This window comes from Dreissena polymorpha, chromosome 9, assembly GCF_020536995.1.
Source record: "Dreissena polymorpha isolate Duluth1 chromosome 9, UMN_Dpol_1.0, whole genome shotgun sequence".
Taxonomy (NCBI): Eukaryota; Metazoa; Mollusca; class Bivalvia; order Myida; family Dreissenidae; genus Dreissena; species Dreissena polymorpha.
In genome coordinates, this window is record NC_068363.1 from 86,359,144 (window position 1) to 86,375,450 (window position 16,307).

At 33.5% G+C, this 16,307-nt stretch overlaps 3 protein-coding genes across 7 annotated transcripts in view; 1 reads left to right on the top strand and 2 right to left on the bottom strand.

Annotated features, from left to right (window-relative positions):
* The window catches only part of LOC127843628 (paraplegin-like), a 298,425-nt gene that overhangs the window by 150,507 nt on the left and 131,611 nt on the right, over positions 1-16,307 (top strand). The window lies entirely within an intron of this gene.
* LOC127843626 (5-oxoprolinase-like) overlaps positions 1-16,307 on the bottom strand; it is a 298,491-nt gene that overhangs the window by 84,351 nt on the left and 197,833 nt on the right. The window lies entirely within an intron of this gene.
* On the bottom strand, positions 6,894-14,364 carry LOC127843638 (uncharacterized). Its single transcript, XM_052373344.1, has 4 exons — positions 14,185-14,364; positions 13,392-13,449; positions 11,454-11,542; positions 6,894-8,724 (listed from the first exon to the last, which is right to left on the bottom strand). Exons 1-4 carry the CDS (start codon positions 14,231-14,233, stop codon positions 8,516-8,518), a joined length of 405 nt encoding a protein of 134 aa, XP_052229304.1. The 5' UTR covers positions 14,234-14,364; the 3' UTR covers positions 6,894-8,515.

A 16,307-nucleotide genomic window follows, 5' to 3' on the forward strand; every position in this document is an offset into this window, starting at 1 on the left:
TGCGACTTTGACCTTGGAGTTCAGCCTTCTCATGTTAGCTATTTGTAAGCATTAAATTTTTGAAGTCCCAGGCATAAAATTGCACTTCAATGCTAAGAGTATAATTAAACCATTACAATGTATCACATTATAATAAATATTAATTTTTAATTTAATGTGTTTTGAACAAATGTACGTGGGTCATTCAAAAGTTGTTGTCTGGTAACCTTTTGTTGATTTAGTTATTCCAGGGTATAATCTACATGTGCGTCTCGCGTCTATGACGCACAAATTAATATCGAAATAGATGCATCGTTTTGAAATATGTGCGTCCACTCGGACGCATTGCTGAACTGTATCCATTACCGCATACGCGAATCACGATAAGCACAAACCATCTTGTGTATGAGTCAAAAGTGTAGCAATGAACGCTGAGTTAAATTAACCGAATGAGGCTTGAAGACTCCAGCAAGTCTTTTGATTGGCTCTAGTCAAGCCGCTGATGTATAATACAAACTAATTAGAATCTACCTTTTAAATAGAATGTGTTATGATATTTTCTCGAATCCCCGGATGAAAACCTGCTTTAACTTTGTGTAACTTAGTCATATATAATACAGAAAAAATACCTCCGAAACAAGGTGTTGAAGCTTAATCCAAAACAAACAAATCTGGCAATACCTTATATTTCTGAAAGTTTTATTGAAGTATAAAATTGAAAATTGCCTTTTACAAAAAATGTCACGCAAAACCAGTACACTTGCGGCAATTTTAAGGATATTGTTCAATATATTTTGTTAATGAAGCAAGTTATTGAGAATTTTCACATTTAAGTTAATCACATGGAAACACTTTTGTAAGATAGAAAAAGAACTCAAACATGCTTAATGGTATGAAAGTAAATGCATGTTTTATTTAGGCTTCATTATTTTTTAAATCACCCATAGGATATGATGCGGCATTTGTCTTTACGGAATATAAAAAATATCAATCATTTTAGCCCGGAACTTGGCGCTGTAATAAATTTGCTATTCTGTGTGTTCTTTTACCAAGCTTGATTAGGAATTTTTGAAAACGCGCAATGGAGATTTTCTTTCACCATTAAAAATAATAGTTCACGGATTAAAACCATAATACCTGATTAATATGTTGCTACAGTGGATTCCTGTTCTAAGCATACCATGTCAGCAAAAATTATGCTAATAACAGGAATATGCTATTAACAGGAACACACATTTTAGCATAAACATAGCAACTGGGGGCATACAATAAGTCAAATCTGTTAATAATTGATCGTCAAAGTGAAATGTAAATGCAACATTGTATATGATTGATGTTTAAGATAACTATTTATCAAATGGAATTGTATTCTAAGGTATTTGCATTTGCATTTGAGCATTTTTTAGCAGATTTAAAGCATATTTTCTTGGCATTCTGAGAATGTTCTATATGCTATAAAGACTTTAAGTGAATTCTGAATATTGGGGTTAAAAATTATGCTATTAATAGAAGAAAAATACATTAAAATATAAGAATTAATCTGTGCTTTGACATTCTATATGCTAATAACATAAATATGCTATTATCAGGTATGCTAATAAGTAGAATCCAAAAATTATCCTTCAGTCTGACAGAATTTCCTAGCCTGTCAGACCAAACATCTGACAGATTTTTTTACATTTAGCGGTGTCTGACTTGGCTTCTCACTTTTGAGTTCATGATGCTTAATGTTTTAGATTCAACACTAGTTTCTTCAACCTCACGACACCAGAGCTCCTTTGATGCAAATATACTTAAGTGGTATTAAGGGATATATTTTTTTTCCCTGCAAATTGCGTTTAGTTCCTCACATCTGGTTAAAAATAAACCTGTTACCCTCCGATTGACTGTCAATTTATACAGCAAACTCCAATACATATTCCTGTTTGTATTCTTGTATGAAAATGTCCACAACATATGGGCGTAGTTATATGGGGACTGAATATTCAAATACATGTAGGTTAAGAAGTACAGTAAATGACATGACAAAATGCTGTTAGGACATATCATCATCCTTAATTCTAAACCAGCTATACATGACATTATTCTTAAGAGGGGCATTTCAGAATAAAGATAAAAAGATACAAACGATTCGCAATGGAAAAATTATTTCCTGCAAATATTTTTTATCAAAATTATTTCCGTCAAGACATGTTGTACAATAGCATGCCATGGTTAAAATGAGTGTGTAAAACAATGCCTAAACTCTTTCTGCAAAGTTTGGGAAGTCTGTTTTAGGGACATTTAAATGGAAGGACAGATGAAAGGTAACTCATTATAGTGCCACCAATGTTATTATTATGCAATTTTTTCGCAGTTCAGAGCTGAAAATAACATCCCAGAACTTAATTATCCACTGCCAAGTTATTCAATAAATAGTAAATTGTAAACATTTCAATTATGAAAAATTAAACAACTTGTAATTCAGACACAACTCACATTTTACCTGTTGTTAGCTTTGAACAATCTAATTGGCCTCGGTGAAAAATAATTTACATTGAAATTGAAAAAAGTCCTCGAGAACTCAGTGCCCCAGATAATTATTTGGGAAATAGGGTTTTCAACCATTGATTTTGAAAAATAGGGTGATTTCATTCTTCATATAGAGTGAAATGAGTAATAAAAATGCATACCTTAAAATAATTGCTGATTTACTTCCGTTGACGCTGCACACTTGTATTGATTCAATAGAACTGTAAACTATCATCATAAATTTTAATAAACTGATGTTTCCTAATATCTTTAATCCTTTAAACTGTCCATGATATAAACTTTAAAAAATGTCGACAATTTCTAACCAATGACATGCCTTTTTATACTTTTGACAGGTTTGTTAAGTCACAGCCTTTCCATCATGTTTTTTGGATGTCAACTCAACTGCTGTATACACAGTTTCTAACAAAATCGATAACACGAATGATTCGGCACTTATTGGCTCTTGCTTTCTTGATTCAAAAAAGTTTGCGATCGGCTGATATTTTGGCGCAACATTCTCGGACGTTTTTCGACCTCTCTTAGCTATTTTTATTTCACATTGTAATAGAAACTGAAAGTACAGACGCTTTACAAATACATGCACAATGGGCGACGAATTAGGTCAGATTGAAAACGCATAGCGTTTGAATAACTATGACCGTTTGCTGAATGTAAGCGTCACCGCGTTACGATAATAATTCCAAAGAGAAAATACCTAAAATGAGCAAATCATTTTTAATCGAAGTTTTGTATCGTTAATTTGACGAATTTGCGTAAAAGTCAAATTGGTTGCGTTTTCAATACTCATGATATTGTATTTCTTTGCATTTTTAAACTTTAAACAGGTCGTCACATAAACTTGCAGAAGATGTGAAAAAGGCGACATCATGGCAGCAGCCATTTTTTCCAAACAAACCAGTTTCGCACCAAAAGGCAAATATAACAAGAGTTCTGATTGGCTAATGCCATAATCTAAAAATAAATGCTGGTCGAGCAGGATTTTTCTGCACGAGCAGAAAAAATGCTGGTCGAGCAGTAAATTTGCTGCTCGAGCAGCATTTTTTTCTGCTCGAGCAGAAGTTAAAGTTTCGACCCCTTTGGTATCCCATAAAGACCGGTGTGTACACAATGGTCACTCATTCCTATCCATGCTCTCAATTTCTGAACATGGATGTATTTTTAAATTGCAAAAATGAAACTCTTGAATAATTAAATGGAAATATAATTCATATAATCAACCACTGGACAGACGGCGTTGAAAAATATCAAGGTTTCAGTTTTTCCTTAAAATAATGCGCGATGTCAAACTGATCAGTTACGGGATTCTCGGAACCCATCGTCGGATACCCACGTTCGACCCATTCCGCTACTCTCCATTTATCGAGAGTAACGGAATGAATTAGTCGTGGGTATCCGACGATGCTCGGAACCCACTGATCTTTCGGTTGCAACTAAAACATCTCTGCACGAAGAATCTTCAAACACTTTAAGGAAACTTATCTCACCCAACATAAATATGAAAATATCTTAGACATTGACAAATGTACCGTGAATAAACGACCATATGCTATACCATGCTTTCACCATTAGGACTCTTGATATTAGTAATTAACGGCAACACACTTTCAAATGAACTTGTCAGAAAACAACGCACGAGTTCATATTTATTGTAAATAAAATAATATCAATAAGTAATTATGCTAATAGTTATGCTGATTGTTTCGATCTTAAGTACTGGGTTAATTGAAATTGTCTTTTCTTGAATTGGTGCACCAATATGCCATGTATTTTACAATTTGACTCGTTTGCATAATTTACTAGGAAACATCACTAATCGCTTATTCGGCCTAGTTGTCAGAGCGGTCGCTAAAAGGGCGGATGGTCGAAGGTTCGACCCCCGGACTGGGCTGATTTTGGCATGGTCGGTTGCCTACCCAGCAGCTAGTCAAATCGAGGGGTACCGGTAGCCTTCCTGTCTAGCGCCTCGCAAGCGACTGATTTCGGAAATGAAGATGTTTATCAGATAAGTTGCCTCATGAATCAACCTTAAAAACAGTGTGGTAAAAAGTGTTTGTGATTTATTTTGAGTTTACTTAATTTTAAACTAAAGCTTAAGAAAGCACAATTAGCTGAAATTGCTCTTGTCGCTAGTGAATAAGTACATGTACTATTAAACAGACATGATTGCAAATTCTCTGCAACTATTTGTACAGCAACCATTACTGTAAACAATAAAAAATTATAAATTCAATACTATGATAATCGGCTTGTTTATCAATAAAATCATCATAAGTATTAGATCTCCGTAAATTTAATTGGAATTAAACGGTTTCTCTGCATAATTATTACCCTCATTTTGTTGTAATATTTATAAACCAGTAGCAATACATGTGTAGATTTTGTTTTTATAATTAATGAATTGGTCTTTATACTAGCAATTCAAAGATATTTAGGAATTTATGTAACAAATGGTGAATGATTAATACTGGTATATCTATAAATACTGGTATATCTCTAAATACATTTTTTTTATCTATTGACATTTATCACAAGACGGCAAATATGTGTTAAATATACAAAATACCTATTACAAGCTCAGGTGATTATAACCTTTATAAAACAAAACGAGTAAGAACGAGTGACACAATCTGCTACCAAGTTGTGCGCGACTTATTTGAACAAGTACGTGGTGTACACAGTGTCAAATTATCTAACGTTCTATTAATGTCAAATGCAAACAATCCAAGTAAAACAATAATTATCGTATTTTTAGATCCATGTTGAACCGGTTGATCTTCCCCATGTGAAGATTTGTGCGCACACTGACATCAATTTGCTGATTACTCTTGAAGCGTATTTTGAATTGATTGACGGGTAACTGAAGTTTTGGTCGATATCATTAACAGTATTTGTCATGTTTAAATGCTAATGAGTGCGTTGAAATCCATGTATTTACCTATACAATAGATTTATCGATTGAGTTCGAGACTTGGTCACATATCTCAATATCGTATTACCATTCTACATGTTGTTGCTGCGTTATTACCATTAAAGCGGGTATATACGATCTTGTCAAATATTTAGTGATTAATATAAAATGTGTAAAAAACTTATTATACATATATTTCAATATAAACTAAAATAAAAGTTAAGAAGAACATGTGTTGAAAAATGCGAAATTAGCCATATATTTAATTCTGAAATCGAAAAAGGCTGTACAGCCGAAATCGCCAGCATGTATATAATGCATGTACGATGTGAATCTAATTTTAGTTTAACGGTTCATTTTAAATTCCTGCAGCGATATCGATTCATACGACACACGAACACTTTCTAAAAAGACGAATGCATCGGTTATTGTAGGAAAATATGTACGAATTATCTTGGTCACAATCGGCTCGGGGCGCTAATTTGCATTTGCTGCATTTTATGAAATTCGTTTTAAATATATCATTTTTCTTGCATATTGTGTGTTATGATAACATATTTGTATCAATATTTTACAATTTAACACATATAAAAATCGTATATACCCGCTTTAAAGACCGGTGGGTTCACAACGATAATATACAAAACGTGTTTTGAAATATTGGCATGACGTCATCCCACTGATCTCGCTTTACATCTACAATCCGGAAATACCTTAGCAATTATGTTAGTAACATACAACAGGCGGCTCCAATGTTTTATAATACGTAAAAATATATCAGAAAATCTACAATATTTTTGGAAAAAAGTATCGCCAGTCAGCCACTAATTACGATTCTGTTAGATTTTGGTCGCCGTTGCCATTGATATAGGGCGAAACTTTGTCAATTAACAAACAAGTCAATTAAGTACACGGCATGTCATGTAGTTTTGAAGCGTCGTCGTAATCTATAACCGAAACAGTGGGTAAACAATTATACTTTCATGCACATAAAGATTTATATCCATAATGACCAAAGGTAAATCGTTCAGCATGAGTAGGCAGTGATATGTATCTTGGAAGTAAATTGTTCATGGTTTGTTTGTTTAAATTAAATCTGTGCGCATAACTGAACGTAAACTGTGTGATTTGTTGAATGAAAAGGCTATAAGGTCTTTCATATATGATGGATTAATATTGCAAATGTTGTAATACTTGTTGCTGTGTAGCACTTAACTCTTCCATTAAATGACATCCAAAGTAATGTTTTAAAAAGTGCACGAGTCGTCCAATATATGCATAATAATATCTGTTCATAAACTGTATTATTCTGAAGTTCTTTTCATGAAGTATGTCTCAATTACTTATTACAAAATATTTAGATCATCAAGTTTCTTTTGCTAATGTTTCAAGCAGATATTACTTGGTTGTGTTGATTTTCTATAGACGAAACCATGCTGAATTTTTCTTTGGAAAAAGTATGAAGAAGGAGAAGTAGAAAAACTTTATTTCGAACAATAAGCACAAGCCCACGAGTTCAAAAACTCATATAACAACAAAATGTATGTGCATAATAAATAATCGTGTTCCATGTAAAATAACAGATCAATATAAAAATGGGAGAAAAGCAAGTTACAATTTTGATGTTGATGTAAAAGTACTCGTACTTATATAAAGCATTGCCATGGTGAGTCATGTAGTTAAAAAGCTTTGTAAATAATAAATGGTCTCATTTTTACTGATTAACGTTCGTTTTCTGTGTTCAACACTTAAAGGAATTTAACAATGCTTTGTAATTTTCTAAAACATTTGTTTGCATATTCGTTTCTTTCATTGCAATAGAGTGGAGCGTTGAACATTCAGTGAAACTCATTTCTATTGAAATACAAAATTGGTATTTCCAATCTGCATTGGGTTTTCCATCTTATTCTTTCAATATGCCGATCATCGTGTTTTCAGATGGTTAAGTTTTGCAAAATCGTGATTTGGATAAACTTCTGTGAGATATTAAAATATTATTTATTTGTTCATATTCCCAATTTTTACGAAATTCGTTGACAAAACATCAAGACATTATGAAATATATATGTGTTGCGTTAGAAATGGACTTGAATGTATAAATATCATATCAGTCTGTATTTCTATTTTCAAATGAAACTTTTTTTAAGACAAGCGATTAGTGTTTTTATTATTGCCGAAGGGGTTTTGTTCGCACGTAAGAAATCAGGTTAAGAGTAACGATGTGTCTGTAGCATAATATCTTGTATTGAATAGTTCAGCGAATAAACGATTGTGTGTTTGCATATACGTGGTATCATAATACATTTACTTTATCATGTTGCTTTAATATCTGTTTGCTAAAGATGTACCAAACACCTTGTGTCAAACATCACACGAACAAACACCACAGGCAATTACTATACAGACAAAACTAGTTCACATAGATAAACATAAATAATTTATCACGAATAGGATGTATTTGCTGCATCCAGCAATATATCTAGACTTAGACTGACGAAATAATGCTAAATAATATTGTTATACGTGAAGAAATAGGGCATGATTTTAATATTAAGAAAATATTACTAGTGGCATTATGTAGTAAAAGCACATTGACATAGTATTAAATACGATAGTTTCTTCCCAAATATTTATAAACGATGAGTATATATGTTACTTACTACTTAGTGATAACTCAAGCCAAAAATAGAAACTCTGACACGTTTGATCGATTTTGGATAACAGACAAAATACCCCAGAGTGAGTATTAAAGATACAATGAAAAGTGCACACTTTTAAGTGTAAAGTTTCTATTCTTGAAAATAATTTTGTTATCAATTAACTTAATTCATTTGTTTTAGATTTCTTTCAATTATTAATACTTTTGGTTTAATTAGATATCAATTGAGATCGAATCAGATGATTTGATAATGCTTGACAGAATCGTTGTACCTCTTTTTTCCATAGGCGCTCGATGGAAATGTTGTTGTTGTTTTTTGTTAAAGTTACCCGTTGTTTATTATAATACATACACATACTAAATCAACAAAAATCTTCCGACAAAAAGTCTTCTTAAAAAGATAGTTCGACTATGTACATAGTCAATATCTATGACTATGGATAGTCGGGCGCGGGGTCGGGCGCGGACACATTTCCGTTTGAGTATGACGGGGGATACACAGCAGAGTATGTGGGCGGTGGGGGCGGGTTGACAAACCCCGTGGAGTAGTTGTCGGTCAGGTCTCTCTTGTACACAATGTTGATTCCAGAGTTGGGCGTAGAGGTCACATTTGGTGAGGCGCAAATGATGCCTTTTTTCTTCACTGAAACACAATCATTATACACGTGCACAAGTCTGGGAAATCGTCAGTATGTATGCTTGACTGTGAACAAAGCACGCGGACATGTTTAATAAAAAATGGCTTGGACTTATACAGCATATCCGATAAATTGTTTATCAAGCATAAATTAAGTTGAAGATTTTGCTCATTCCACAGATTAAATGAATGGTATTAAGAATCGTACTTCAACCATCTTTAAAATCGATATTCGATTGAAGATTTCCATCAAGTTTCCTTTCCTTCTAATACATTTTAATTGCTTTGACAAACACACACAGGACCAATATACGTATATATAAGTAAATTATAAGCACTTTTCCTACCAAGAAATTGTTTAGGCTAAGCCTTCTCTGTTTGGATGGAATATACTATACATCTTGCGTAGTGTCACCACAGCAGGGCGGACTAATGTCAGTTTATGCACTCCGCAATGCGATTTTCTCTGTCAGCTGAGGCAAACTATGACTGATAATTGAAACATCGCATTGAGCTATTGCTCTGTCAGCTTAGGCAAACCATGACCGATATTTGAAACATCGCATTGAGTTATTGCTCTGTCAGCTGAGGCAAACCCTAACCGATATTTGAAACATAGCATTTAGATATTGCTCTGTCAGCTGAGACAAACCATGACTGAAAATTGAAACCTTGCATTCAACCATGGCTCTGAGGCAAACCATTTTTATTTATTTATTTATTATTGTCTCATCCTCATGTACTTCATTACAAAACATTATATATACAACATTATAAAATAAGTACACATGGCCATTCATGACATAATTATAGGAGACAGTACATCAGATAGGCAATATAAATACAATGCTAATATAATCTGATATCTATCAACATTTAAGACATTTGCTAAATATTTGACGTGATGCAAGATTAATTTCATATCTACAAGATAAACCATTTATAAAAACCAGATTCATGCCTTTGAAATACATGTTCCTAAGATGCATCAGCTATCTACAATAAAACACTAGATAAGTAAGAAGAGGGTAAAATCAGTTAGTTTCATTGAAGATCATAAAATGCATCATATATCTACAATAAAACACTAGATACCGAAAGTAAAAAAAGGTAAAATCAGTTAGTTTCACAATATATATGTTCTTTGCGTTTTTCTAATATCAGAAAGCAGGTTTTGGCAGCTAATTTAACTATATTATTGTCTGACAAGATAATTTTTAACTTATCATCAATATCAAAATTTTCAAAGCCTGGTTTCTGATATACTAGTAGTAGTTCAGTCATGAGTTCTCGTCTAACCCCGTTGTATAATTGGCAATCAAGCAGTATATATTTTTCATTTTCCACAACACTTATACCTATACTCTTACAATAGTTACATTTTCTTAATTCCTGAGGTGTATTTATATATCTTTCAATTTCTATATTCATTGGAGCTGTACCACTTCTAAACTTTGCCAAAGCCCCTCTATGCCTTTTATTATACACAAGTAAACAATATGGTTCAAACTCATACATTTGCATAAAAATTCTATAAAATCTAAGTTTGTTTTGTCCAACTCCACTACGTGCTCTTTCTCTATTTACATCTTGTAACCATGACTCCAGTCCTTATAGTCTTAAAAAATCTTGTTTTCAACAATAGTAGCAATTTCTCGCTTGCTAAGAAAGTACTCAATACTAGTACACCTATTCATATCATACTTTTTAAACACATTGCAAACTTTAAAACATCCGTTTTTACAATTCCTACCTTTACATAGGAAGGACCATTCAAAAACCTTTCTATTTAATATATTTCTAATTTTCTATCCATATTAACAAGTCTACACCACTGATATGTTACACTTAATATTACAACACATTGGTAGCCAGCCAATATCCCCATTTACTAAACCATGTCTGATAATTGAAACATTGCATTGGGTTATTGCTCTGTCAGCTGAGGCAAACCATGACTGATAATTGAAACATTGCATTAAGCTATTGCTCTGCCAGCTGAGGCAAAACATGACTGATAATTGAAACATTGCATTTAGATATTGCTCTGTCAGCTGAGGCAAATCATGACTGATAATTGAAACATTGCATTAAGCTATTGCTCTGTCAGCTGAGGCAAACCATGTCTGATAATTGAAACATTACTCTGAGTTATTGCTCTATCTGATGAGGCAAAATATGACTGATAATTGAAACATCGTATTGAATTATTGTTCTGTCAGCTGAGGCAAAACATTGAGAATAATTAAATATTACATTGATCAGTTGCTCTGTCAGTTGTAGCATAATATGACTAACAACTGAAAGACTGTTTTGAGACATAACTTTGTCAGTTGAGTCAAAATATGACTGATATGACAAACATTGCATTGGGTTATTTCTATGTCAGCTGATGAAAAACATGACAGATTATTAAAATATTGCAATGAGTTAATGCTCTGTTAGCTGAGGCAAACATGACTGATAATTAAAACACTGCAATTAACTACTGTATTTCTCTGTCAGTTGAGGCAAAATATGACTGACAATTGAAACATTGCATTGCGATATTGCTCTGTCAGCTGAGGCAAAACCTGACTGATAATTAAAACATTGAATTGAGCTGTCGCTCTTTCAGCTGTGACACAAATGACTGTTAATAACACACTATTTTATGCTGGACCACACACAATGAGTAGAATACCCATGGAAGGCCCGGCATTCATTAAGCATGGCCAATATGGATCATTACTTACGAAGGCAAATGACGACGTAGGCAATGATGGCAATCAAGAAGCCCCCAATCACCACGCCAACGATATACTCGAAGCCGCTAGAGGAAACACTGAAAGATGAACACTAATATGTGTATAATTAATTTATAAATACACTTCAAACATTAAAAAGAAAGGTTAGAAAAATGTTCAAAGCATAGTAAAACATTGGGCACTAAACATGGAATCATGTCATTCACTCGCACCACTGAAATTTTCAACAGGGCACAGAGGGCGGACATGGCCCTGTGAACATCTGATCGTGCACGATGCACATCGAGTATACGTGGGCACTGTATACGTGCTAAAAATAGCAACATGAACATACTTTATATATTGAGATTACTCACCATGAACAAGAATATAGCGCATCTAGCACGCGATCAGTAAACGTCGCAGTTCACTGAATGCGACTTATTGGCGTCGCACTGAAGTGCGGCGACTAGTATGTGCACTGAAGTGCGGCGACTAGTATGTAATACGTTTTTTTCGCTTATGGGAGGAGAATTTATTTACGGATCAATGTATATATTTTTGTTGCAGAATATCTTGCATCGTGGTGATTTTTTGTGTAAATTACTGTAAATAAGTACTGCATTTGTGCCTATTACATTTACTTCGACATTTATTGCCAAAAATGCAAAGCTAATTCTTTTAATTAATAACTGAGTACAGGGACTGGGCAATAATACAAGATCACAGGGACTGGGCAAATACGCGAACCGGTGAAACTTTCTGGTTTTGTATAAAAACAAAACTTCTTTCTTCCACTATCCTAGCAACCACCTAGGTATTAATAAAGGCGCTATAGAGCGCGAATCGCGAAACGTATTATTAATTGTAATGAGTCTTGATAAAGGAAGCAGTCGCTTATCAATGAGGAGCACCATCACAGCACACCAGTCTCATTACTATCAAGTCCTCCTACAGGTTTTTTTAAGAACCACATATAGAAGGCCGCATGCCTGACGTGTATTTTGCCAGTGGTATGGACCCTTTGGTATGGACCTTTAACCCCGCTCACTATCCAGCGTTTAAACTTCCGGGTTTACATTTAAACCGACTATTAATAGCTTATTAATATCTTAGCTAGAAGGTGATTTTTCAAGCGGTTCCGTAGTGTAGTGGTTACACGCTCGCTTCACATGTGAGAGGCACAAGGTTCGAGCCCCAGTAGAAACAAATTATTTTATTTGTGTTCTATGTTAACTTTTTGTTTTGATGTAGACATTTTAGTTTAAATTAATGTGCTGTTTTATTGTAACCATTTTTTGTTTTTATTATGTCCATGAAATATATGTGTGAGAGGGGGAAGGGGGCTTCGTAAACACATTAAAATTTTCACAGTGTTTTCATATCAATGAGTACTCAACCCCTATCGTATATGAGCAACGTAAAAATAAGTTCAGAATCACCCCCCCCCCCATTGAAGTTGAGAAAAGTATGAAATATACGCTAACAAGATGAAGCAGATTTTTTAAAACCTACAAAGTTCTGTTCCATTAATGAAAACTGCACACGGATGCCAGTAAAAAAAGGAAACCAATGTAAATAACATAACTATGAAATAATTGGGGGTTACAACACAAAATCATAGATAATGGGTATTTGGGGGTTATAACACAACATCATAGATAATGGTTTTTTGGGGGTTATAACACAAAATCATAGATAATGGTTATACCAGTATCTTTTTCTATTTTGTTTAAAATAATCGGCCAATATATTTCAACAGGAGTTGAAAATTAGAGTAGAAAAAAATCGTTCCATGTAACTTCATTGAGTGCCTTTAACACTGAAATTCCCGACGACCTTTGATGCTTTGCATCAATACTTGTCTTGTTAAGAAGTCAAATATAAACAAAATGGATGCCTGTAAGCGAGCCTACTCTGTCATACAAAACTAATGCATGTACGTACCTTGACCCAGATCTTCGATAGGAACTGACGCGACCCCGAGCATCCGAGCACACGGCGGCTGTAAATTGAAAACAGTAATTAACAACGCAGCTTTCTGTCTCCGATTGTATCAAAATTGTGAAAAAAAGTCATCGAACGGCATTTAGTTTTAACTTCACGTTAAATGAATTCTTTAGCGTGGCTTAAAAATGAAGAAACATAATTCATAGCGATTTTTTTTTAAAGAAAGGAACAACTCTAGAGATTGACGTGAACTCTAATAGCATTCAAATGCAAATACGTTTCAATCACTTATCTCAAAAAGCACGTGTTTAATTATCAAAAAGTCATTAAAACTACTCAGTGCAGTGGAAACATTTAAAAAATGTATAAGGTTTCACACGTTTTGAATGAATAGACGTGCTCAAGGAGCATGGATGTCTCGACTCACTATTGTTCAGTAGTATCGTGTGTCGCGTTATGTTACCCTTTGTCGCGTTGGAATTGACAACAGCTGACATTTAATTTGTCAAAACAGGATTAAGTACTTTGAAATATATATCAAGTTGTAAGTAATATAGCATCAATATACATCTTTATTACTTTGATCGAAACTTTACTTGCATAAAACTATTACAAAAACATTGTTTATTTTTATATACCAGTAGGTTCAATTGTAAGGCTCTGGTAATGATTCATGTGACTTATTTATATTAATCATTTGCAAGTGACATGATGATTTAGCAAAATACCAGTCATTTACCAATATATGAGTATTTTCATTTAACAAACATACAATTGTACTTATGCTTACATATCGCTAACAGTCCCAACACAAACAAGCTTCCATATTTGAAATCCATTTTGAAGAACTAGAAAATCCGGCTGTGTCGGTTTGTACTCATACAACAATAAACTACAATAACCGTTCGATGATTTCACTGTCGTAGAATAAAAGATCGGGTTACAAACGAGGTCGTTGTCATAAACAATATCGTACATTGTGTCACAACGTAGTGACGTCACCATCTATGTATAGAATGCAATATCGTATTCTTGTTGCAAAATACGGCGGGCTAATGAGCTATAATTCTCCTTAACTTATACTTATAAACGGTTCATATATATAAAATTGAAATAAATGGAATTATATTACTCTCGTCTTTTTGTGTTGATTTTGAAAGTAATTCATGTTTAGGGATGGAAAGTGCTTTTTTAATACCTGTATTTATAATAGATTGTGGATATTTTCTTTGTCCATGAACAACAAATGCGAGACCCCTCAACAAGACAGATGCCTTTAAGTAAACATTTAGATGAATGTTCACATAATGAACCAAAATTTAAAATATTTCCATTTTATAAGCTATTTTCGAACAATATTTCAGCTAGGTTAGCAAAAGAACAACATTTTATACATGTATTTAAACCCAAATTAAATTTCATTTACTATTTATTGACGTTATGAAACACGTCAGCTCATCAGGGCATTATACAATTTATCACATGCTATACCCTGTTTCCCATGTAATACAACCATTACATATTTTTTTTTACACATGTTTAATACAACATTTTTAAGCGTTTTCATTGGCCTAGTTTTCGTTTATTGACCAATCGCATTTTGTTATTTTGCTGAAATGACGTTGCAACGTCAAATGACGTCTCGAACTGTAAACAACATTCGGGATTTATCATTATGTTTGCGTAAATATTTATTTACTTTGCTCATTTAAAAGCATGTGTTAAAAAAGATCTGACACTCGTTGTCATATCATACCATATTTTATTAAACTCGTCCTGCAATTTCTGAACTCGTTTAATAAAATATTGTATGATATGACAACTCGTGCCAGATCCTGTATATATTACAACGTCAAAATGCCATGTCATATATATATGCATAAAAAAATCAACGAGACTTTAATCGCCCCTTTTATTCATTAGCAAAAAAGTCAAATTAAAGTCCATGTTACTAAAAGTAGTGTGAATAAACATTTCAATAATTCAGTGCGCAATCTATAATATTTTAAGAACTTTTCAATAACAAGCAGTGGGTTTAAATATGGATTGAAAACAAGCATAGCGATCATTAAATGAAGAAGCATTCATGTACTGGTTGATAAACCCTTCCGTAAAAAAGTCAATCAATAATTCATAATCACGGTATTAATTATCCCCCCCCCCCCCATTCACAGAAGATGGGATATTTTGTTTTGCTGGATGTCGTTCGGTCTGTCGGTCGGTCGGTCTGTTGGTAGACCAGTTCGTTTCCGAACGAATTGGCTTGATACTTCACATGTGCAATGGCCTTGGACAGTAGATAACCCATAGTTATAATATTATATTCTCAACCCATTTACCATAACCCTGATTATACCTAGTGTATTATTCTGTGTCAACTAAAAACTTATTGGAGTGGCTAAGTCACACTAATATGAAAAGATGAACCCCTATGGTCTGTTTTGTTGCAACAAAAAATCCTGTGTCAAGGAGGGTATTTGTCTCCGACCGCGGAGCTCTTGTTTAATATTAATTTTCACGTGTACGCGTTCACCTTATAACAATAAAACTCTTAGCTTTAACATGAAAACCATTCTGCGTCGATGTTAAACAACGAACGCAATTGATGGCAGTGTATATAAATATTAACAACACGTTTAATTAAATACTAAGTATAGCCAAATACATATCATCAGCTTGATAGCAAACAGCCTTAATTATTTTGTTTATTTATGGAGTAAACTGATGAATTCAAACGTCACAGCTTTTGTTCTTTAAACAAATAACTTTTTAAACAAACTTTGAGAAATGTTTTTTTACATACACATACCTATCACTACCAATCCCATCAAGACGAGCACGCTTTGCAGTCTTAAATCCATTTTGGAAAACTAGATTTGATGAACTAGATTTATTCCATATGAAGATGAACTA

Excerpts from the sequence above, each read along its gene's own strand:
- LOC127843638 (XM_052373344.1), bottom strand. The coding sequence starts at position 14,233 with ATGGATTTCAAATATGGAAGCTTGTTTGTGTTGGGACTGTTAGCGATA. Across the intron at positions 13,450-14,184 it reads GTTGGGACTGTTAGCGATAT|CCGCCGTGTGCTCGGATGCT; the intron begins GTAAGCATAAGT and ends TTCAATTTACAG. Across the intron at positions 8,725-11,453 it reads CTACGTCGTCATTTGCCTTC|TGAAGAAAAAAGGCATCATT; the intron begins GTAAGTAATGAT and ends ATTGTGTTTCAG.